At 33.5% G+C, this 26,753-nt stretch overlaps 1 protein-coding gene across 1 annotated transcript in view; it reads right to left on the bottom strand.

Annotated features, from left to right (window-relative positions):
* Window positions 1–208: 208 nt before the first annotated feature.
* LOC149769637 (endothelial PAS domain-containing protein 1-like) overlaps window positions 209–26,753 on the bottom strand; it is a gene marked incomplete at its 3' end in the record, with an annotated part of 128,345 nt that continues 101,800 nt past the window's right edge. Inside the window, exon 7 of the mRNA XM_089949790.1 lies at window positions 209–353. Within this exon, the coding sequence (XP_089805916.1) occupies window positions 209–353 (145 nt within the window). The remainder of the gene's footprint in view (window positions 354–26,753) is intronic.

Raw genomic sequence — 26,753 nt, 5'->3', positions numbered from 1 at the left:
AGCACAATCTAGGCTGACAGTCCCAGACCATATGGACAAACAACCAGCATAATTTAGGCTAACAGTCCCAGACCATGTGGACAATCAGCATAATCTAGGCTGATAGTCCCAAACTATATGGACAAACAACCAGCATAATCTGAGCTGAAAGTCCCAGACTACATCATACAAATTAGAGGATATCATGTTTTGGATTGAGGTTACTGACCTTATGACATAGTTCATGCAGACAACATATTGTGGTTTGTTGTTGGTGTTGTAGATGATTGTTGCTCTAGTCTGAAGCCAGACCCAGTCTTTGTTCTTTCCCAGGAAGCGATAGAAGGTACTGACTGAAGTCCCTTTGATGATTACTGAAAAAACAAGAGACATGAATTTGGAGTTCACCTGACAAGACTAGTACATGAATGTATACATAATGTAACACTATTTGTAAATCCTTTTCAGACATTGCAAACATAAACAATAAGCAGCCTACCTGAAAACAAGAAAATTTAGTAGTACTGTAGATGTCATGCAGCATGTAAACAAGAGATATCAGTGACTGATTGACAATTAAAAAGGTTACTGTATTTACTGCATATCTATAAGATGGCAAAAAATTTATTAGTTTTGCTGTCTAAAAACATATTATATTACTTTATTTGATGTCTTAAAACAAATGGGACAGAAGAAAAAAAAATCACTTCGGAAAGAAAATAAGTATCTATGATTGTTGTTACAGGGTTTAATGCTATTTTCAGCACAAGATAGGCTATACATGGTGGCTAGTATAAATGGTGGAGGAAGAATCATGGGAAACCCCGGAAAGAACCACCAACCCACGAGAAGCTACTGGCAAGCTTTCTCATGTACTCACATTAGCTGAGCCCAAGACTCGAACCCACGCAGAACAAGGTCAGATGGCAGTGATCCATAACAGAGTTTTTGACCACCCAGCCAATCGGGGCCCCCAAGTACCTATGATAATGTGCTAACTGTGAAGTAGAAAAGGCACATTTTTATATCTTTATGTCTTGGGTTATTAATGGAAAACACATTACTTGCCAAGCGGTTGTATTAGATATAAATCCATCGAATAGAAAATGCATCCAAACGTATTAGAGCTACAACTAACTATACACATGCTTTCTTATAGATATGCCTGGCAAGCAATCTCCCACTCACTTTTGGCCCAATATAATTCATGATCATCAAAATCAAACCTATATATACACTAAAATTTCACTGCTGAATAAGAAATGACAATAAATTAAAGACTGAAACATGGATGTCATTTCAGCATCAAGAGTTGAATACATGCACGACAATCAGTCATTAAGCAACGAATGTCTGAGACTCCTTACAGGCAAGTGTTTGACACAAACCTAAGAAGACAAAACACCAAAATGACAGCTATTCAAACTGATTTTAATGCAATAATAACATATAACTTAAGAGTTACTACAATGACCTTGAATTCATTGAACCTTCATGCTTTTGAAAACTGAATCTATTAAAATTTTATTAATAAAAAAACCATGAATCTACTACAAGCAACTCCTTTATGATCTTCAAACTTTATCTGTAATTTTACTCTTTAAATATTACCGCATATTTTTCAAAGTTTTCACATCAGTCAGTGGAAATATAATTTCTACCGTAGATACTCACTCCAACAGCAAACTGCACAAACCCAGATCTGCCATCACATAATACAATTAGATGTAATCAGTAGGGCAGACATCATAGACCCTGACCTGCAAGTGCATTATGCTATAGCAGATCTGGATCTTTTTGTCTGATTTGACTTATAAACAAGTATATATGGTAAGACAATGTATAAATCAAGTAGAAGTCTTACTTTAAAAAGTTTAATGAAATAAAGGCTAGAACACTTTGTATTTATTCTTATTGGAAAGAAGAAAAAAAATCAAGACAGTAATGCAACTTTTGAAATCTCGACTACATCAATTGCATTCATTATTACACAATTATCTGACTTTTAGACAACACCTGTTATGTGGTAGCCTGCACGACATGGTGGTCATAATATTAGGACACAGTGACTTTAAATTCAAAACACAATACAGCAAGTCATCTTAGATACAGTCCCAAAATATAAGTTCAGAACAAAAATCATCAAATGAAAATTACAAGGTCTGAAAAATATATCACTTTACACCCTTACTGATTAAAGATTAGACAGTCTATGAGAGTATTTCTTATTGATATGATAAAGATTAGATATTCTATGAGAGTATTTCTTATTGATATGATAAGGATTAGACAGTCTATGAGTGTATTTCTTATTGATATGATAAAGATTAGATAGTTTATGAGAGTATTTCTTGTTGACATGATAAGGATTAGTCTATGAGTGTATTTCTTATTGATATGATAAGGATTAGATAATTTATGAGAGTATTTCTTGTTGGCATGATAAGGATTAGATATCCTATGAGAGTATTTCTTATTGGCATGATAAGGATTAGATAGTTTATGAGAGTATTTCTTGTTGACATGATAAAGATTAGATATTCTATGAGTGTATTTCTTATTCATATGATAAGGATTAGATAGTTTATGAGAGTATTTCTTGTTGACATGATAAGGATTAGACAGTCTATGAGTGTATTTCTTATTGATATGATAAGAATTAGATAGTTTATGAGAGTATTTCTTATTGACATGATAAAGGTTAGATAGTATATGAGAGTATTTCTTATTGACATGATAAGGATTAGATAGTTTATGAGAATATTTCTTGTTGACATGATAAGGATCAGATATTCTATGAGTGTATTTCTTATTGATATAATAAAGATTAGATAGTTTATGAGAGTATTTCTTATTGACATGATAAGGATTAGATAGTTTATGAGAGTATTTCTTGTTGACATGATAAAGATTAGATATTCTATGAGAGTATTTCTTATTGACATGATAAGGATTAGATAGTTTATGAGGGTATTTCTTGTTGACATGATAAGGATTATATATTCTATGAGAGTATTTCTTATTGACATGATAAGGATTAGATGGTCTATGAGTGTATTTCTTATTGACATGATATGGATTAAATGGTCTATGAGTGTATTTCTTATTGACATGATAAGGATTAGATAGTCTATGAGAGTATTTCTTATTGACATGATAAGGATTAGATGGCCTATGAGTGTATTTCTTATTGAAATGATAGGATTAGACAGTCTATGAGTGTATTTCTTATTGACATGATAAGGATTAGACAGTCTATGAGAGTATTTCTTACTGACATGATAAGGATTACATGGTCTATGAGTGTATTTCTTACTGACATGATAATGATTAGATAGTCTATGAGTGTATTTCTTATTGACATGACAAGGATTAGATAGTGTATCAGTGTATTTCTTATTGACATGATATGGATTAAACGGTTTATGAGTGTATTTCTTATTGACATGATAAGGATTAGATGGTCTATGAGTGTATTTCTTATTGAAATGATAAGGATTAGATAGTCTATGAGTGTATTTCTTATTGACATGATAAGAATTAGACAGTCTATGAGTGTATTTCTTATTGACATGATAAGGATTAGTCTATGAGTGTATTTCTTATTGACATGATAAAGATTAGTCTATGAGTTTATTTCTTATCGACATGATAAGGATTAGATAGTCTATGAGTGTATTTCTTATTGACATAATAAGGATTAGATAGTGCATGAGTGTATTTCTTATTGACATGATAACGATTAGATAGTGTATGAGTGTATTTCTTATTGACATGATAAGGATTAGTCTATGAGTGTATTTCTTATTGACATGATAAGGATTAGATAGTCTATGAGTGTATTTCTTATTGACATGATAAGGATTAGATAGTGTATGAGTGTATTTCTTATTGACATGATAAGGATTAGATAGTCTATGAGTGTATTTCTTATTGACATGATAAGGATTAGATGGTCTATGAGTGTATTTCTTATTGAAATGATAAGGATTAGACAGTCTATGAGTGTATTTCTTATTGACATGATAAGGATTAGACAGTCTATGAGAGTATTTCTTATTGACATGATAAGGATTAGATAGTCTATGAGTGTATTTCTTATTGACATGATAAGGATTAGATGGTCTATGAGTGTATTTCTTATTGAAATGATAAGGATTAGACAGTCTATGAGTGTATTTCTTATTGACATGATAAGGATTAGACAGTCTATGAGAGTATTTCTTACTGACATGATAAGGATTACATGGTCTATGAGTGTATTTCTTACTGACATGATAATGATTAGATAGTCTATGAGTGTATTTCTTATTGACATGACAAGGATTAGATAGTGTATCAGTGTATTTCTTATTGACATGATATGGATTAAACGGTTTATGAGTGTATTTCTTATTGACATGATAAGGATTAGATGGTCTATGAGTGTATTTCTTATTGAAATGATAAGGATTAGATAGTCTATGAGTGTATTTCTTATTGACATGATAAGAATTAGACAGTCTATGAGTGTATTTCTTATTGACATGATAAGGATTAGTCTATGAGTGTATTTCTTATTGACATGATAAAGATTAGTCTATGAGTTTATTTCTTATCGACATGATAAGGATTAGATAGTCTATGAGTGTATTTCTTATTGACATGATAAGGATTAGATAGTGCATGAGTGTATTTCTTATTGACATGATAAGGATTAGATGGTCTATGAGTGTATTTCTTATTGACATGATAAGGATTAGATAGTCTATGAGTGTATTTCTTATTGACATGATAAGGATTAGTCTATGAGTGTATTTCTTATTGACATGATAAGGATTAGATAGTCTATGAGTGTATTTCTTATTGACATGATAAGGATTAGATAGTGTATGAGTGTATTTCTTATTGACATGATAAGGATTAGATAGTCTATGAGTGTATTTCTTGTTGACATGATAAGGATTAGATAGTCTATGAGTGTATTACTCATTGACATGATAAGGATTAGATAGTCTATGAGTGTATTTCTTATTGACATGATATCTGCAGTTATTTCTTTCCATCAGATTGTGTATGAAACTAGCTTTGCCTTTAAAGGATTCTGAGCATTTCATCAACAATTTGCAAATGTATTGAAAAAAATAAAAAACAAGACTTAATATTATAGTTTTGCATCAAGTTATTACCACTGACTCAAAATGAATCATAAAAAGTTACATACTTTGAAATGCTGATCAATTTTTGTTTACAAATATCAGTGCTGTAGATCTTGTGAATAAAACACAATTTTCAGGTCAAATTTAATTGTCTGATTACAAATAGAGTGAAACGATTTAAATTATTAGATTATGCCACTGAAGACTGATAATTCACCATCTTATGTAGTGCCTACATTCTATGGGCATCCTCCTATCAATAAGACAAATAAAATGGTGGTACAAGCTTTCAAAATAAACACCCTCTCCCCAACTCCAACCCCATCATGAACACAGAAAGAAAAACACATTTATTTTTAATATATCTGATGCCAATTAATTATTAAGTACGTTCTTTGTGATATTAAAATGTTAAACATGAAAAGGCATCCAATAATTACAATAATAAATTTCATGATACATCAAAATTGTTATGTGATTACAATTACAGGATATGAGATTGCAAACATGCACTATATTGAGCATTAAGACACAAAACAAACTTTGTAATAAAAACAACTCTGTATTCACTATTAGTTTTGTAATAAAAATAACTCTGTATCCATTATTAGCTTTTTAATAAAAACAACACTGTATCCACTATTAGCTTTGTAATAAAAACAACTCTGTCTCCACTATTAGCTTTGTAATAAAAACAACTCTGTATCCACTATTTTTGAATTTTGTAATAAAAACAACTCTGTATCAACTATTAGCTTTGCAATAAAAACAACTCTGTACCCACTATTAGCTTTGTAATAAAAACAAGTCTGTATCCACTATTAGCTTTGTAATAAAAACAACTCTGTATCCACTATTAGCTTTGTAATAAAAGCAATTCTGTATCCACTATTAGCTTTGTAATAAAAACAACTCTGTATACACTATTTTTAAGTTTTGTAATAAAAACAACTCTGTATCAACTATTAGCTTTGTAATAAAAACAACTCTGTCTCCACTATTAGCTTTTGTAATAAAAACAACTCTGTATCCAATATTAGCTTTGTAATAAAAACAACTCTGTATCCACTATTAGCTCTGCAATAAAAACAACTCTGTATCCACTATTAGCTTTGTAATAAAAGTAACTCTGTATCCACTATTAGCTTTTTAATAAAAACAACACTGTATCCACTATTAGCTTTGTAATAAAAACAACTCTGTATCCACTATTAGCTTTGCAATAAAAACAACTCTGTATCCACTATTAGCTTTGTAATAAAAGTAACTCTGTATCCACTATTAGCTTTTTAATAAAAACAACACTGTATCCACTATTATCTTTGTAATAAAAACAACTCTGTCTCCACTATTAGCATTGTAACAAAAGTAACTCTGTATCCACTATTAGCTTTTTAATAAAAACAACACTGTATCCACTATTAACTTTGTAATAAAAGCAACTCTGTATCCACTATTAGCTTTGCAATAAAAACAACTCTGTATCCACTATTAGCTTTGTAATAAAAACAACTCTGTATCCACTATTAGCTTTGTAATAAAAACAACTCTGTATACACTATTTTTAAGTTTTGTAATAAAGACAACTCTGTATCAACTATTAGCTTTGTAATAAAAACAACTCTGTCTCCACTATGAGCTTTTGTAATAAAAACAACTCTGTATCCACTATTAGCTTTGTAATAAAAACAACTCTGTATCCACTATTAGCTTTGCAATAAAAACAACTCTGTATCCACTATTAGCTTTGTAATAAAAGTAACTCTGTATCCACTATTAGCTTTTTAATAAAAACAACACTGTATCCACTATTAGCTTTGTAATAAAAACAACTCTGTATCCACTATTAGCTTTGCAATAAAAACAACTCTGTATCCACTATTAGCTTTGTAATAAAAGTAACTCTGTATCCACTATTAGCTTTTTAATAAAAACAACACTGTATCCACTATTAGCTTTGTAATAAAAACAACTCTGTCTCCACTATTAGCATTGTAATAAAAACAACTCTGTATCCACTATTAGCTTATTATGACCTCAGCTTTGCAAGGTCTTTCCTTGCTGCTAACTGTAAAGAAATAGCTACCACAGAGCAATTCTCAAAGTCCATCTTTCTTAACACCAGCTTCTGTCAAATGTCTGATTCCAACATGCCTCTGGATAATCATGTGACAGGAACATGTGAACCATTATTTAAATACAACTTTTGTGCTAGCTTTCCTGTCAGGAAGAATGTTTTTCTAATTACTTAGCGCTGAATAGTTACCACCAAACAGCATACATTAATTTCAATTTGTATTAACTTCATCATATCAAGTTACCACCAAATACATGCATAATTTCAATTAGTAACAACTTCATTGTGTCCATTTTGCACTGAATAACGTATATAATTTAGTTAGAAATATCTTAATGTCTGTTTGTCACCAAATAATGTGAACAATTTCAGTTTGTAATAACTTCATCATATCTATTTGGCACCAAATAGCATACATAATTTAAATCTCTGTGTGTGTGTGTGTGTGTGTGTGTGTGTGTGTGTGTGTGTGTGTGTGATTTGGATTTTTAATGTAGCTTCAAAACAATTTCAATCATATCATTACAATGTCTGAAATGTGACAGTTTATAGTCATGTCTAGCACTGGGGCATCATGCCACAGACATGTAGCATCATGTCCCACCCAGTCACATTATCCTGATGCCAGGATGACTAGTCCTATCACTAACCTCTTAATTCTGAGCGCCAAGCGAGGCAGCTACTAGTAGCATCTTTATCAGTCTTTGGTATGACTCGGCTGGGGTTTGAACCTGTGACCAGAAGCTCTAATCACTAAGCCACTACAGCGGTCTTTAAAATCTATAATAACTTCATGTCCATTTGGCACCAAATAACATTCATTAATTTCAATTTGTCATAACGTCGTCATGTCTATTTGGCACCAAATAACATATAGTTTCAAGTTAGAGATTAATGTTGCTTTCTCTGCAACTGTCAGCTACTGAACCACGCAATGAATAAGGGTGTTATGTATGCTTTGTGTTTAGGCATGTGACAGTTCATACCACATAAATCGTTTATTTCAGTGTATGAATTCTTGTTGAGGGATTCTAGTATGTAGCTGTTTATAGAACAAGGGATTATCCATCAACAACATTAATAGCTGCATCATCCTGATTTCAGATGGCTAGTGACTAAAGTTTAATTGGTTCATTCGGAATGCTTAGATAAGTCAGCCTGTGAAATATCATCCACTTCAGAAGGTATTTCAGATATGAATGGCTCGATGAATGTTTAGTGTCTCCATGTATGAAATTGATCTGAAACGGTAAATTTAGCAAAGACTTTCAGAATTCTGTGATTCTGGATACAACAGCAACAGCTGCACAAAGAATACTGGCAACATAACACACTTTGACCTAGCATATATGCAATATTTATTTCTAGATTTATATTAAAAAATTGTCAAAGAATGGATGATTTATTTTAAGAAAAAAATTACAATGATTTGCCATCTGATTCTGTCAGGATCAATTTATTCAATTTTCAGAAGAAACAAACTCCCACCAACATATTTCATTTTGGAATATACAGTGTGTACACCTTCAATTTCAGTGTTTACATTGGTTACTTTTCACATCACTTTATTTATAGAAGCTGGTATAAAGTAGTTCAGTACAATTTTTACAGAAATAAAGACAGCTGTTACTTGGATCACATGGTTACCTTCTAACCAATGGAAATCTTCATTACATTTACCAATGAATGCAACTGCAATTATCTTGTAAAACTTCATCATGTCCATCAAATATAAACATAATTTCAATTTATAATAACTTCATCTGATAGTTGCCACCAAGTAACACATACTTTCAATTTAAAACAACTTCATCATGTCTAGCTACCACCAAATAACACAATTTCAATTTATAATGACTTCATCATGTCCATTTACCCCCAAATGCCATTTTTCAGCACACAATAGGCTATACATGGCAGCCAGTATTGATGGTGGGGGAAGAACCCTGGAAAGAACCACCGACCCACGAGAAGCTACTGGCAAGCTTTCTCACATACCCACATTGGCTGAATCCGAGACTCGAACCCACGCAGACAGAGGTGAGATGGCAGTGATCTGTAACGGAGAGCGCTTTAGACCACTCGGCCACTTGGGTCAACTGAATACACATCACTTTAATTAAATGGAGAAAATATTAGAATGAAAAGAATTAGCTAAATGCTAATGAGCAAACACATGATCATCATGGTTATAGCAATCAACTCATCAGCTGTTGAGTACACACACAAGTTTCTGGTACACTTCAGTAATATCTCTCTGGAGTACCTGAATAATATCTCTCTGGAGAACCTGAATAATATCTCTCTGGAGTACCTGAATAATTTCTCTCTGGTGTACCTAAATAATTTCTCTCTGGTGTACCTAAATAATATCTCTCCAGAGTACCTGAATAATATTTCTTTGGAGTACCTGAATAATATCTCTCTGGTGTACCTGAATAGTAGGTATCTCTCCTAAATACCTGAATAATATCTCTCCAGAGTACCTGAATAATATCTCTCCAGAGCACCTGAACAATATCCATCTGTCAAATCTGTATATAAATGCTGAAGGGTCTAAAACTACCAGAGAACCATGACAAAACTTATCTGAGTCAAGTCTTTTTCAGGCTTCATATAAATATTTTCTGGCAAAGCATCAAAATTCCAACGTGCTGTTTGTGGCTATAATGTAAAATATTTCCTGCCAAGCCACATATAAAAATATTAAAAACATGTGCCAATTGCTACAAGAAGAAATATTATTATGACTTTCTATAAAACTCCCAGTTAATTAGGGTTAAACTTTTTAAATTTTTACATCATATAAAATGATAAATTATAAAGTTACCCAACACACAATATATGCTTGCTTATAAGTTGAGTCAAACTGCAAACAACAAATATCCTTATTTTCTGTAGAAAAATGTGCCTGCAGATAGGGGTCTATGTTGTTTGTTCTACTGATTACTTGTAACAAACTGCACAGACCATAATCCTTTGGCATATTATGTAACAGCAGATCTGGGTCTGTGCAGTTTGCAGTTGGACTCAACTCATAAGCAAGTATATATGGTCACAATTATGAAAATGAATTCCATAATTATTACTGACAAGCTGCACAAGGACCTAAACAGTTCCTTATTGGATCATTTGTGTATAAAATCACTGTAAATAACAGAAAAACACAGATCCATATATACTGTTGTGTAATGTTCTAGCAGGTCAGTGTCTATATTGTTTGCCTTAAATTATATAAAAGATCTGCACAGATCCAGACCTGCTGACACCACTGCAGATCTGGGTCTCTAAGACACAAGAGCAAATACAGTAAAGGTTAGCTAATCAATAAAATATGACAAGAAAATTGCATCTACTTCAACTCAACAATTTCTTTGAAAAGTGATTGAAAAAGCATACAAAAGACTTAAGTGTTGAAACTATTATAATCCAGGTCAAATTCATTGCAATATTCTTGATTTTCTGGAAAATAAGTAATGAAAACTTAAAACTACAAGTGTCAGTTCATTTGACTCTAACTTTTCCTTGCTATAATATGAAATAAAACAATCCTAAGGGGGGGGGGGAATTCTACATGCCAAGTTTTCTGGGACCATTGTTCAAAATCTGGGTGAATAGAGTAAAAACCATTTTGTCAAAAGTTTACTGGGAAAGTGCACACTGTACCAAAACTAAGTAAAAACTAGTTAAAATAACTACAATGAATAATAGTTGCTCAACTTTATTACTTTTCTTATGTTATTTCCACTATTGTTCAAACATTTAAATTTGTCTATCCAAGCAATGTTGAACTTGCATATTTCTTTTCTATAACAGCGTATTTCCTTCAATTCTGTTTGCATATGTTTTAACATGGTACCAAACTATTATATTTCCAAAAAGTTCAAGTACTGTTTTATACTTGTCAGGTTGCCTGCAAACTGTCATAAATGTCCCATTACTCAATACTGAAATATTGATGCGTAAAACAACTTAGGGGTGTACAATAAGTGCATCCGCACATGTTGTGTGCCACAATCTGATTGGCTGTTACATAGATAACAACTTGATCGATGGATTACAATAGTTGTAAACAGTCTATTGAATGTTCTTTTAGTGGAAATGTGAATGCTTGGAAGATGTTTTCTTATCTGCTTGGAGGATGCAGTGTTAGTTTGAAATATGATGATCAGCAGATTTGTGTTTTCTGGGAGTTTCTGTCTGCAAATCGGTAGATCAAGAGATTGAGGCCAATATCAAAAGATTACCAGACGATCTGGGAGATTTGGCATGTATGGTGAATGCTGCAATGTGGTAAAAGAGCTTGGCTCCAAAGAGAAGAGTCCTATAATAAACTTGAGGTATGGTAAGCACTTTCAATGTGATACCAATATTTCATGATGGCCACTGTGGTGGCCATATTGGAGATCCGATCAGTACCCCATGATGATGTCACCATTTATTCAGGAGGAGAAGCAACAACAAGATTTTTTTTGGATGACCACTCTGGTAGCCATATTGGCCATTAGATCAGCACCTTTTCTTTTAAGACTAACTAGGCATCATAATAAGTCCTCTGGTGAAAAACTCATTGTATTATGATTAGTACCAACAGCATGGTTTTCAAGATGGCTGCCATGGCAGTTGTGTTGGACATCAGATTAGCCCTATTTTCAATTAGGATCAACAAGACACCATAATAAAGTGGTGACATACAGATATTATGTACTTGTGACAGACAGACAGATGCAAGGTTAAGTTGTTTACATTTGCAACATGCACAATGGAGAGAATGTTGGCATACCTGTATGCAACTTTCATGTACTGCGGCTGAATTTTCTTTACATATTGTACTTGTGGATACTATACACGATCTAAGCACACAGCTGACCAAAATGGCTGCTACCATCTACTTGAGAAATCGGTCTGAATTAGTCCATAGTATACTAACTTTAGAAGTTAAAATAGGAAAAACAAATTTTGCCAGAACAGGCATAACCAGCTCCTGAAAGCAGAATTAATGAATTGCAAAATAAATAAAACATTTTTAAAAGTTATCAGCTCTTTTTTTAAAATAACAATTCACCTTTGAAGTCCAGGAAGTGAAAATGACCAAGTGCAGCCAGTAGCTTTTGTACAGGTGCACATCTCTATATTCCAAAGTACACTAATCAATCGTACACCAAAACAAAGGGAATTAAGAGTTCTTTTAACAATATGAAAGATATACAAAGGTCTTTTTTAAATATCCTGAATAAACAATGAGGAATTCCTGAGAAATTCTTTTTCGTTAAAAATCAATTGCTATGCAAGTATGAAATTGTAGACTGTCACCAAAGTCTATTGGTAAAAACTACATGCTGATATAAGTACATGTCTCCATTCATCAGAAGTAGTGATAACAAAATGTTTTCAAGAGGGTTATTATGGTGACCATATTGGATGTCCAAGTGGCATCATTTTATCAGTTTTCACCATTTTATAACTTTTCACCATTTTATCAGTTTGTTTCTATGACCAGTTGGCATTAAAGCTAACAAAATCAAACTATTATATCTGTAATAAACAAATTATCTAATTTACAAAACGAAAATATCCCCACTCAAATCTCAGAAACCCTCACCCCTCCAAATTAAATGATTAGTCCCGCACCCATTACATCAGTAAACACTACAGTGTTTCCAAAATACCATTGTTTTTTAACTTTGTATTTTAATGAAGTTTTCAGAAACTATAAAAAGATCAACTGTCTATTTCTTGTGGCAGTTTATTAAATATTTGTACATATTAACAATTACTACAACGTAATTTAGGTACTCATATAAATCTTTAATTAACAGTCACCAGAGTTAATAACACTGTAGAGTTTCTGGAGTACTCATATAGAAAAAATTCAGGGCATAATGACCAAAACAGAAATCATTCTATCCTGCAACAAATTTTTCTTTTACAAAAGAGGCAAAGATTTTGTTGTCCAATGATTGTTGATTATACGAGACCAAACTCTTCTTCTCAGACTAGAGATGGAATAAGGCCATTAAGGTCATCAGAGGGAATTAGTTTCTTCTCTATTATATTACACCAGGAACATAATTATGTTAGCCACAGAAAGCTGCCAGGACACTTGTGACAAGTATTTCCAATAACTTAGGAAATAGCTACAATCTTCCTTTTTGCGCTTTGTCAAATATTGACATTGAGTCTAACACAGGACCAGGCGATCTCTTCTTAATTTGGTAGAGTATGTTATGCACTATATGTTCTCCATTCTATTACTGGCTCTCCATATTTGAAATTTTTCGATTCTGCTATCCTTTACTTCAACTAAGCATCATCCAATTGGGGTCTATGTTGTGAAATATTAGCCATTTATTAAGTTTTTTTGTCTATATCTGTCATGTGAAGGTTGAATCCACTTTTCTAATGGTAAGGTATATCTTAAGTATATGGCTTTAACAAAACCAAAATAACCAAACTAAAATTAATCAGTTCACTCAAAGGTCAAAGGTCATGCTCTTTAGACGAACTTGATAATGAGCATGCAAGAGAATAACTGTTACACTAAAAATATTGCTCTACCATGCTTCCATTTAATCTGAAGGTGTTGCTTTCACCACCAGGAATAATTATTCCATGTTCATTAATTCTCACACACTAATGCTTTAAATAGTTTTCCAGGCATTACTGTACTGAATCTAAGAAGCCATGGTTCAACCTCTCTTTTTGCTAGTGTTGGTAGTTCATAATACCTATACCAAGTATTGGCTAAATATAGTGAAGAACAAGACAAACTTATTCAAGAAATCAAAGAAATCCCAGTTAATATGATGAAAAACACCAAAAAACAATTAGCACAGCATGAAAAACCAAGAGAAAATGCTTATAAGTCAATTGTTTCATAGGTTGACATCAGTTATTTACTTCCATATTTTCAGATTTTCCATATATGTGTTCTCATGCAAATCAAGGTACGAAGTCCAATAATATTCATTGCATTACAGGTCACTTTCTCAATATATTTGATAGTGTTATCTAAGCTAAAGCGCTCCCTCCAAGAAATCTTAATCCTTCAACATCAGTGGGTTTTTGAAAATGGTTGATTAAATTTCAAATGACTTTCAGTACTTTATTGGCTATATCACGAAGAAGAAATGACTGCATGAATCCAAAGTACACAATAAGGCAGTTGGTCTAGGTTGCTTTAGGCTTGTATTGAACCTGAGACCCTTAGATTAGTTGTCTGACATTCTGCCAACTTTGCTACCATGGATCCCTATAAATGAGTGCAATGCATACATGTACAAGCAATTCATAGAAATAAGAATGCCCTTTGAAAATAACCTAAACATAAAAATTAGCAGCACATCTGGACAGATTAATGGATGGAAAGAATGATACTTTATATATACATATGAAATAGAAAGGAATATCAGTATACATTTTTTTAGTTTTTGTGAAAAATATATTCTTATATTTTCATGTAAAAATACCAGATTTCCCATCATGCCATATGATGTCTGATACTGTGTGTCTGCAAAAGTTATACTTGCAGCAAGAAAGACTGGCATTTTGTGAGCTTGAGCAATAAATGGAAATTGCATTACCTTTTAGGCATGGAAATTAGTTTGCTGACAAAAATATCTGATTTGCCACAATTTGCTTCTTGCAAAGTTATTTCCCTTGTACTACCTTGACAACAATGTTGAAAACCTGCTGCATCCCTCACACTTGCTTTTATGTTCACAAAGGGTAAAAAATGTCAGAATACTGAAAAAGTTTAGGTCATCACAAACTTAATGTTGTCTCAAATCTCTGATATATTTTTGCATGATTTTTTTTTCATGATCAGTCCATGCATACAAGTGAAACTGAAGTGAACTTATGAAGAGGGTGGTGGGTAGGGTTGGTGTGCTTAAGAATTATTTTCTACTCACTTGGCTTTGATTCCATTCAGAAGCAGTTTTGGTACATAATAAATAGAAAATTTACCACTTGTTAAAGTATCACATATTCTGTACCACACAATGAAATATACCTAGCATTTAACATAGGGAAAGAACATATTGTTAATATGTTTCTCTTCCACATTCCTGAGGGGGCATAATGAACGCCATGGTCAATATTCGCAAATCAGATACATCTGATGAATTTTTTGGAATGATCAAACCTGAATGAATTCTACTTAATTGTACACTCTTTTTCAATTGCTTAATTTTATCAAATTATAAAAGTACCCCAAACATAGACCACATTTTTCCATGGAAAAACCTAGGAGGGGCTAGACTTGGACATTTTATTCCTAAGAGCATGGTGTGGGTTTAGAATGGAACTAGGCTTTCTAACACTGGTGATGGGTACGTGTTAAGTACTGAATAAAGTAATAAAGGTATCCCATAACTTTGGGTTATTATGTGATAATTATGGGTTCCATAAAACTCACTTTTCAAGGTCATTTCTTCAAAACATTGCCACATTACTTATTCAGGACTAATTATAACCAGGATTTCAAAATGGCAATATATTGTAAATTTCATAAAGCTTTCGCGTCACATGAATTCATCTGCATTTTAATGAAAGCCATTGAAGAATAATTTCTTTATACTTTTCGTCTCTTCACAATAACGTCTCTTATAGCATTATTTTGGTGACAGGCTGTAGAAATAGGAGACCACATTAGAATTTCAATACTTTCCAGGAGGCCATCCTCAGGCAATATTGATTATGTGGAGTCATTATAGATTGGACAGGGAATAAATCTTGCCAAGGACTCAATTTATTCCAAATTAGAAAGTAATCCATTTGTGACTGACAGCGCAAATGGTAATAAACCACATCATTGATGATTCAAAATCCTAAGTAGATATTGGTATGGGAAATATTATCCGAAAATGGAACATGACAACTCCAGATAAATACACACACACACACACACACACACACACACACACACACACACACAGAGGAAATTCAATGCCATTAAAGTTTTTTTTTTTAATGTTTCTAACAGGTTCTAAGGGACTGACCATTAAATTTTTGTATTGTGGTTGTCATTGTGTGTTTATGACTGTGTCCGTTTGTTGGTGGGCAAAGGCCTGGGACTTCTTTGAAAACAATCCAGCCCCAAAACTGTTAAAAACAATATTCTTGCTCCAGTTTTTGGGGAAAAAGGAACTAATTATATATTATATAGGTTAATTTGGTCTGCTTTTCAAACGTATTCACAAAATATATTATTGTCAGATAGATATTTACAATTTTGACTGTGCCTATTACAAATTGTAAGAAGTATTTATGTGAAAATTTCATATAAAGGCCACCATTCAAACAGTAACAAGATTTTCAAGATGGCAACTATGGTGCCATGCTGTAGGCTTACATGTGAACCACCCAGCTGGGACGATTTTCCTCATGAGATGTGGTGTGACTCCCATCCCTCCTGTCCTACATAATGAAACCCTCTTGTACTCATACAAGCATTTTACAAAAATTCCAGAAAGAACTTTTTCCATTTTGTTTTCTAACCTTGCTTCCTTTGTATTATATTTACAGTTAAGACTTCCTGTGATCAAAGGACTGTATAGTGACTTATGCAGGTGAGAATGCTGCAGTCATTGCTAATTTGACAATTAACCTAAAATTAATCACTGGATTACCCTACAGTAGTAATTCAGAAAGGATTAAAAATGTTGAATAAGGTTTGAATATTAAAGAGCACAAGCAACATAAAACAATCATTACTTGGATTGTTTCGATAGGGTTGGTGGTGGCCTTGATGTTTCCAGTTTGTTGAGATAGATTATTCTACATGTGATCAGAAGTAATTCGGAAAGGATAAAAGCTTTTAATGGATTATAGTTGTATTGGTCATTACTAAAGAGCTCATAAAACAGGTCAGTTTGGCATTGGTATCTAAAGTTTTTCAAGCTATCTCAGTGTGTGTTATCTCACAATGCTAAAATGCCAAAATCTACACAACAGAAATATCACATGAAATTCAATAGTGGATGGAAAAAGGAATACCAGTGCTTGGAATCAAGTTCAAAAGAACATGAATATACACTATCATTCCTGTGAAGTCAGTTTTATGCACTTCCCAAATTCGACCAGATAGTACCAATCTTGAGCAGTTCTAGCAGGCAGTCAGCAGCGTTAACCTACCCACAGGTAGGAAAAGAAATTAAATTTTTTGGTGGTCTCATTGTACTAACTTTGTCACATGTTTATTCAAACACTAGAAGGACATTATCTATTCCAAGGAAAATTCAGGCTGACTCTAGTGGAAATCTGAATCCAGTAATGATACATAATCTGCCATGTGTTGTGATCAACAATGATGTCGCAAATATGATTATTATGACTCTATGGTCTTAAAATAATAGAAAAGAGTGAGAAGCTACAAACTTTGTAAAATTCAACAAATAATTTATTTCCCATGAATACAAAAGTGAGAATGTATAAAGAACTTACTGTATTACAAATTATATCCCAAATTATCCAAGAATATTTACTAAGACAAGTCCTAATGAATACAGTTCTGAATAAACTTTAGTGGTATTCCAATTAATGTCCAGTACAAAGGTGATGATGTGCCTGCAGTGGCTTGTGGTGTCTAATGTACTAATAATGTACCACTGGCCTGAACTATAATGATGTGCCAACAGTCTTTTGTTGAATCACAGTAATATAATCCAAAATTTCCTTGTTTAAATTCATTATGATTCCAGCTTGATGTCTTTTTTCAAGAATATTATAGAACACTTTGTATTTCCAAAGAATAGTAAATAATTTCATCCAAATCAAAATCTGGTAACAACAATACAAATGATGTCTGCCCATATGTTATCACAGAATGAGTAATTTATAGACAAACAAGATTAAAAAACCCTCTACTTGATCTATATCACAATTAGCATTTTCTGAAAATAATATGTCTTAATGGAATTTTCCATTCTAGAACAATCTGTTACTAAAATTAGAATGAGGTAAACATCATATAGACCCTGCATTTCATGGAGAAGTTACAAAGCTCTGGAAAATGAACTTGATATCAGACAAGGTCAGCCATAAAAATAACCAATAATGATGGAAGAAAAACTTAATAAACAATGCAAACTAAATATACATAACATAATCCAAGCAATGATCTACTAAGGAAGGCTTCTGCATAAGGACAATATGAAAAGGAACAAATTACAATGAAAACAATGATGTGACAAGATGATGCACATATTGTAATACAGAAAAATTAAATTTGTTCAATAGCTGAAGGGGCCTTCCATTAAAGCTCAGAGCGTGAGTTGCCAAAATTGGCGGCTGGGGGCAGGTACCTTCCCCAACAGGGATACAGGTGTTTTTTGGTCAAATGAGTGTTAAAGATCTGATTAAAGAAAATCCTACTAATCTGAAGCATGTACAAACTCCAGACTAAAATTTGTGAATCTCCTGATCTGTTCTAAGCTGGCCTATCTGTACTGTGTCAAGCGTGTGGAGGTCTGATGAGCACCATTTTCATTTAGAACCAGTGACATATTGCCAACATGATTTGTTGTGAAGAAATAGCCATATATTAAGAAAGAAATGTAAAAAAAAACAAACAATGAATGAGTGCAATCACCTCTTCAGGATAAGTAACTGTAACACAACAGCCACTGGTGACCATTTTGAGAGGAGACATCAGCATCAGTGTCTCAATGACATACTATAGAGTAAAAAAAGTTAGTGAAAACACACCATCCTGCATGATGAATATCCAAATCAAGATTGCATTTACAGCCATCATGTTGGAGGTCCTTTCAGCTCCACGAGCAACCAGATATCATAAGAAGTCTTTTAGTGAAAACCCTATGCCAAAAACCATCTGCTCAGGAGATGTCACATAATGTTCAAGATGGCTACCATCATTGCTAAAAAGGCTGTCAGAGAAGCACCAATTTTGTTAAGAACCAACCAGATAAAATAAGTCTTACAGTGAAAAGTTATGTTGATAAAATAATTTGTTCAGAAGTACCTATAACAACTGACCTATCGCCAGTTGTCAATCATTCTGCTCGATTGACCAAACAGCGAGCGCTATTATACACGCCTCCAGACACTGTTTGTGTCTGCCATTTTCCTCCGACAAGCTGCTTCTGTCGATATTGACTCAGTTATTGTATATATTTACAGATTTCGCAACGGTTCGGAGAAGTTGCCCCACTTCGCCTGGAGAAGTCGCCCCAAGAATCATATATAGTAATTCTGATATATAGCCACATGGTTAAGGATTTATTTATTGTTGTTTTTCTTCAACTTAATAACTTATTAAATTTATAAAATTTGCAATTTTTCAACTTTTCCGTTTGATCAATTCTGCTTCTGTACTTAACTAAAAATAAGTGTTATCTGTCCCTTTTGCTCTGCTCTTCAAATCATTAGATGCATTTTAATAATATTTGTAGAGATAGTGCTATCAATATTTTTTATTACATTTACATATAAAAATGGCCCCGAGTGGCTGAGTGGTCTAAAGCGCTCTTCGTTACGGATCACTGCCATTTCACCTCTGTCTGCGGCGTTCGAGTCTAAGATTCAGCCAATGTGGGTATGTGAGAAAGCTTGCCAGTAGCTTCTCGTGGGTCGATGGTTCTTTCCGGGGTTTTCTCTGGTTCTTCCTCCACCATTAATACTGGCCGCCATGTATAGCCTATCATGTGCTGCAAAATGGCGTTAAACCCCACAACAACAACAACAACAACGACATATAAAAATGAAACATGCGTACTAGATGCAGTATAAGTAAATTTAATCGTTGGGTGAAAATGATTTAGGCGATCAATCATTTTTTCAGTTCTTCGGTTGAATGCTTCCGGATTGTAAATATGTCATCTAAAAATCGTAATTTGTATTATTAAATTGAAAATATTTATTTTCCAAGATAAGTTTTTATTATTTTACAAATATCTTCGCTAGATAGTGTGCTATTATTAGGATTGTTTTCAACAAAATATTTGCACGCTTCAATACCATCTGCATGTGGAATATTGGTATATAGTTATGTTACATCTAATGATACCAGGATTTAAATTATCAGATAGATGTGGAATAGACTTTGCCTTTTTGATGAAAGTAGTTGTATCTTTAATGTATGAAGGAAGTGATTTCATTAAAGGTTGTAAAACACTATCAATACATTTGGATAGGTTTTCAGTATATGAATTATAACCTGATATAATGGGTCATCCTGGAAAATTTAAAGGTAAATTATGGTTAGGGTTTTTAGGAGTTTTGGGTAATATGTAGAATTGAGGTGTACGTATGTTAAGAGGGAAAGTATCAAATTCCTCATATACCTTATTATTATTGTTGAGGTGCACGTATGTTAAGAGGGAAAGTATCAAATTCCTCACATATGGAATTATTATTTTTAGCGATTTCATTAATGCATGTTGAAATTTTTTTATTTAATTTCTAATTGACATTCAACTTCTTTAACATAATCATCTTGATTCACAATAATAATAGTGTTTGACTTATCGTCCTTTTTAATCACTATACTGTTGTCATTCATTAGATTATATACAGACTTAATTTCGTCCTTATAAATATTACTATGATATTGATTTAATTTAGTTAATATCTCTTTTGTGATCGCGTATATATATATATATATATATATATATATATATATATATATATATATATATATATATGTCTGTGTGTGTGTGTGAATCACGTAAAAGATGACTTAATTGTGTTATAAAAAGGTTATTTGGGTGACAGGTTTTGAGATTACTTCTCCAACCAATTGGGGCGACTTCTCCAACCACTCTATGGCAACTTCTCCAAATATATGGGGTCGAGTTCTCCGCATACAAACGTAACTTAGAGAAGTGCAAGCAATGGATAAATGCTCTCGCTTTCTGTCTCTGTCTCAATGTTGTTTCATATGGCAAATATTGCTCACCAATATCGTCTGGTTTATCTTTTAATGTTATCACACACGCCATTTTCACAGAATGTTTGTCGGAGGTTAAGACGTTGTCAAGTCACGTGTTCGGTAGGCGGAGCGATCTACCTTCTGGCATAAGGTCAATTGTCATGATAGTTAGTAAATGTATTGTGACCAAGTCTGACTGGCACTGTTTTCATTCAGGCTCAAACAGATGAGTCTTTAATTAAAGCTGACAACCATTCATACAAGATAAGTACCATATATACTCGCTTATAAGTTGAATCAAACTGCAAATTGTACAGACCCAGATCAGTTATCACATAATGTGATGGCAGATCTCTGGGTCTGTGCCAATTTTTAGGAGCAATCAGTAGAACCAACAGCATAGGTCTTGCCATGCAGATGCATTATGCTATGGCAGATCTGGGTCTTTGTTGTTTGCAGAATGAGTTTGGTTTAAAAGCATGTTAAAAATGGTAGCAATAATAAAAAATTTTGGATGGTCACCATATCAGACTGACATTTATGACAAACAACATATCAAAGAAGCATTCCAATGAAAATTTCAAATTAGTAAAATTGTTGATCCATTCTAAATAAGCATGTTGGCCATGTTAGATGTCAGACTGGCACTATTTTCATTTAGTAACATTATAAGAAGTCTTTCTGTGAAACGTCCATGCCAATACAACTATAAATTCAGACATAGTATGGATAAGGTTGTTACAATGACCTCTGTGGTGGTCATACTGACTGTAATGGGTACCATTTTCATCTGGGACCAACTAGGCCTCTGGATGAAACAGTATACCAAGTTTAATGACTTTCTTTCAAGGGTTTTGGAGAAGTAGCAATAACAAACAACAGGTGGACAACAGTTGCAGATCCATCTCATCAACCATTGCAATCTTTGACCAGCAGCTAAGGTTCAAAATAATGAACTGTGAAAAGCACAAGGAACATCTGTACTGAACTAGCTACAGAGATATCTATCTTGAATAGTTTTGGGGCTATGCTCAGACTTACAAAAAGGGTACAAACATCTACCTTGCTAGGCACTCATCATTAAGAGGATGGTGTTAGGATTGGTCAGCCTGGTGTCAGGATAATGTGACTGGGTGGGACATCATGCTACATGTCTGTGGCATGATGCCCCAGTGCTAGACATTACTAAGAACTGCCACACTGCAGACACTGCAGCAATACGACTGAAAAATTGTTAAAGCTGTGTTGTTGTTGTTGTTGTTAATGTTACTGTTGTAGGGTTTAATGCCATTTTTCAGCACAAGATAGGCTATACATGGCGGCCAGTATTAATGGTGGAGGAAGAACCCAGGAAAACCTCCGGAAAGAACCACCAACCCATGAGAAGCTACTGGCAAGCTTTCTCACATACCCACATTGGCCGAATCTAAGACTCAAACCTACGCAGACAGAGGTGAGATGGCAGTGATCCGTAACGGAGAGTGCTTTAGACCACTCGGCCACTCAAGGTCCTCTTAAAGCTGTGTTAAAAATCTGAAACACGCAAACAACAATATTAAAAATATTAAAACTGAAGATGTATGAATAACAAAAGGCACAGGTAAAACATTAGCATCATATGTATCCAAGTTTCATAGAGCAGTTGTGGAAATAAAATACTTTGGAAATAAAAAGTGTGAACAAGGAATGAATGGATAAACAGGAAAATAGATAAAAATAGTAAAATACATAACCTGCAGAGAACTGTGACTAGCAAAAGACATGTCTGAACCATTAGTCTAATATGTAAATAGTTTTAGAGATATACTTCATACAGTAAGTGTGATGCACACACAGATGGATGAAAGCGATCATCCAATCAACTTCAGTGGGTAAGAATTAACAAGATAGTTGAGCTTGCTGTAAAAAAATTACTTCAAACCAATTAGCAGACATAATGATGCATTAAGAACTAATATCATCAGCTGAAATACAAGAATATTTTGATGGTAACTGATTTACGAGTGCAGCAAATTCAGCTATAACAGTTTAAATAAGTTCCGGCAAGCTACTATCATGCCATTTTATATATACATGCTAAGTATATGGTGTGTATAGACAATAAACAGGCATATGACTAAAAAGTTTCCCAAAATATATTAGTGAAAGTATTCTTCTATATCTAATATACAATACCAGCCTGACAGTGTCAGCAGTCCACCTCATCTTGTAAAGAGGCTATTCCGACAAACAGCTGTATCCTTTTCCTGTTACTTTATGTCACGCATTACACACACACACGCCAACTGCATGCAAATATGCATGCTGATTAAAGTAAGACAGCCCAACTCTGCACTTGCAGCTTGGGGATAATAAAACCCCTCCCTCTTATCAGGAGGTTGTTATATATTGTGTAGCAACAACCCCAGTATTAACTATGAATGGTGAATAAAGTTGTTGTAAAGCACGTCTATAACACTAATTTACCTCCACAGGCGGTCAAACTACCTGATGTGATTGGAATGCAATTTCCAGTTAATCTTCAAACCTGCAAACTTGCATCTAAAAGACTTACAGCAAAATTTACTTAGGTTCTTCACATATTACACTGTAATAAGCCCTGTATTAACATTTAACTGTGCATGCCAATGTCAAGTAATATAAATCACAACAAACAGCAAAAATGGAGTTCCCACTAGCATAATCCAACAGAAATTTAAATGTCATACACATTGTTTAATCACAACAGTCCATGTTTCCTCAAAAGACCAAATTCAATATTTGCAATGAAAATTGCTTAGACTGTGCTGACTGACAGCATTATAAATTAGCACACTTGAATAACAGAATAAATGGGCCAGTCCAAAGCTGTTATAAATATTAGCTGAGCTATGACAAAATGCAGCTTTAGATATTAAAATATCATAAAGAATTAATCCCTTAAAAACACACTTCAGTGATAAAACATGATTTTAGGATTTTAATACTTGTGTGGTCATTGGTTAAAAACATGCCAGTTTTATAATCCCTGACAATTATAACCTGTGCAGTGCACATTTTTACTCTGACCTTTCTGATGATTTACAAATTCTACAACTGATCATCCAATATGTAGAACTCGTTGGTCAAAATGGGCAATGCCATCAGGTAATCATTATTTGTGTGGCTCTTTAAACCTGAGGTGATGTTATGTAAGGGTGACCACAATGTATAAATGAAAATTACAAGATACATCAGTATTTTCTCCATGATGCATGACTACCCAAACCCCACCAAATCTCATGAATTTGAATTTGAATGAGCAACCAAACCCACTGCCTACACTGATACTAAAATGCTCATACTGATAAAGTAATTAATTAATTAATTAACCACAGCGCACATGTATCTGACATTCTGTATTTAAGGAATGAGATAATTTCATCCATCATCACATTTTGTGCATTTTAACACTATGCTTGGTGAGAATGTAAATGGCTGAAATCTAATTTTGATTATTATGGCTATCTTCTCACTATTTTTTTGCAGTTCTAATTAATATGTCATAAGACACTATCACTGGTGCTGTGCAGACGATGAAGATAGCCAGTTAAAGGTTATATCTTTATGCATTATACAAGCATGTGTATCAACGGTCTATTCATTTCTTAGTTATAATAATAACAATAATAATAATAAAGACTTTATTTTCAAAGGGTGACTCAATTAGTTACAATTGAAATCTGCTCTACCCTGAGGCCTTCTATTATGTGCATATAAAATACAAGCTAATAATAATAATAAGCTCACACCCACACCCATGCAACCCCACCCCCAAGCAAATATACAGTATATAAACGACTATTCACATAAATGCTACAACTGCTGCATAGGTGAAAAAGAAGCACTGGAGGTGGGTGGTGTAACATGTACTTCAGTAAGTACACCATTACTTTAATAACTACACCATTTTAAATGTTTTCGTACTACTGTGGAAGGAAGAGATGGCTGTAGCTGAATTGATATCATGTGGAATATTATTCCAAAAAAGTGCACCTGAAAATTGGAAGCTATTTATGAATAACCCCTTTTTATGGGCTTGGGTACACTGAAATTGTTAGGATATATAGAAACAGTACTAATGTAAGTATCCATATTAACATCACTGACCTTGACATCAAAATGTCAGTCCTGGGTAAAATACAGTAGCTACTACAGAAACTTCAATTGTCCACTTAACAAGCTAAACATTCCCATTAAGAAATGCCCAAGTGGGAATTCTCCATCGGTGTAAAATATCATTACATATGAAAAATATATAACTCTGAATTAAGATTTAAGATTTGCAATAAAATATATATATATATATATATATATATATATATATATATATATATATATATATATATATATATATATACAGTAAAACCTGTCTTGAGAGACCACTGCTATGAGAGACCGCCTGTCTTGAGAGACCAGGTTCTCCATGTACAGATTTAGAGATTATATAGTGTTATAACCTGTTATGAGAGACCACCTGTCATGAGAGACCATTATGTTTTGGCAGAATGGGTGGTCTTTCAAGACAGGTTCCACTGTATATATAATCCCTCAATAACTGGGGTTCATAAACATTGACTGCAGTATAAGGGAGGGAGACTCACATTGTGGTTAACACTTAACACTAATAGCTGATGATGGTGGTGGTGGGAGGCAGTGCACACAACTTTCATTGATGCATGAGAATTATAATTACCTTTGTCCCACACAAAATTTTTACAATGGATTTTAATGTAATTGGATAATAGACCTCATGATCCAAATTAAGTTACCACAAGTCCAATAAAGGGAATGAGGTTCTACTGGGTGAAATGAATTTTACAGGAATTCAAAATAAGTCCATTTCTTCCTTTTAATTTTTGAGTGTTTGAGCCATCTCTGACATTTTTCAGCAAAATAACAAGATTTTCAGATTCAATGTCAACTTGGCCTCATTCTGAAGTAAGACAAAGTGGATGTCATTATAAATCTTTTGCCAAATATCCCATCTTGTCACAGTGGATGTATGGTTGGCTCCATTTTCATTTTAGGACCAATTTAGTATCATACAAAGTCTATTGGTGAGAACTACATGTTGACATAACCATACATTTGAAGAGGAGCAGAGATATCATTATTTTCAAGATATGACTTTCCATTCAAGAGGAGTAGCAATAACATTTTCAAGATGGCTGCTGCGGTGGCCATACTGGCCATCAGACTGGCACCATTTTCATGTTAAGACCTATAAGAAGTATTCAGGTGAAAACCCCACATCAATATGACTTTCTGTTCAAGCAGACCTGTGATAACAGGATTTAATAACTGGTAGCCACAGAGGTCATCAGCTGCACATGATAATAAGTCTTTAAGTGAAAACTCCATGTTGATACAACCATCCATTCAGAAGAAGTACTACTAACAATATTTTCAAAATGACTGCCATGGTGGCCATACTGGATTTCAGATTAGCACCATTTTCATTTAGGACCAAATAGAAGCATAAGAAGTCTTTCAGTGAAAACCCCATTTTGATAACTTAGTTCACTAAGGGGAAGCAGCGATAACAAGATTATAAAAATGGCTACCATGGTGGATATAATGGCCGTCAGATCACCATCATTTTTATTTAGGATCAAATGGACACCATAAGAAATCTTTTAGTGAA

Source organism: Sinohyriopsis cumingii, unplaced genomic scaffold, assembly GCF_028554795.1.
Source record: "Sinohyriopsis cumingii isolate HCF-2022 unplaced genomic scaffold, ASM2855479v2 utg003376l, whole genome shotgun sequence".
NCBI lineage: Eukaryota > Metazoa > Mollusca > Bivalvia > Unionida > Unionidae > Sinohyriopsis > Sinohyriopsis cumingii.
This window is presented reverse-complemented; position numbering and strand designations above follow the sequence as displayed.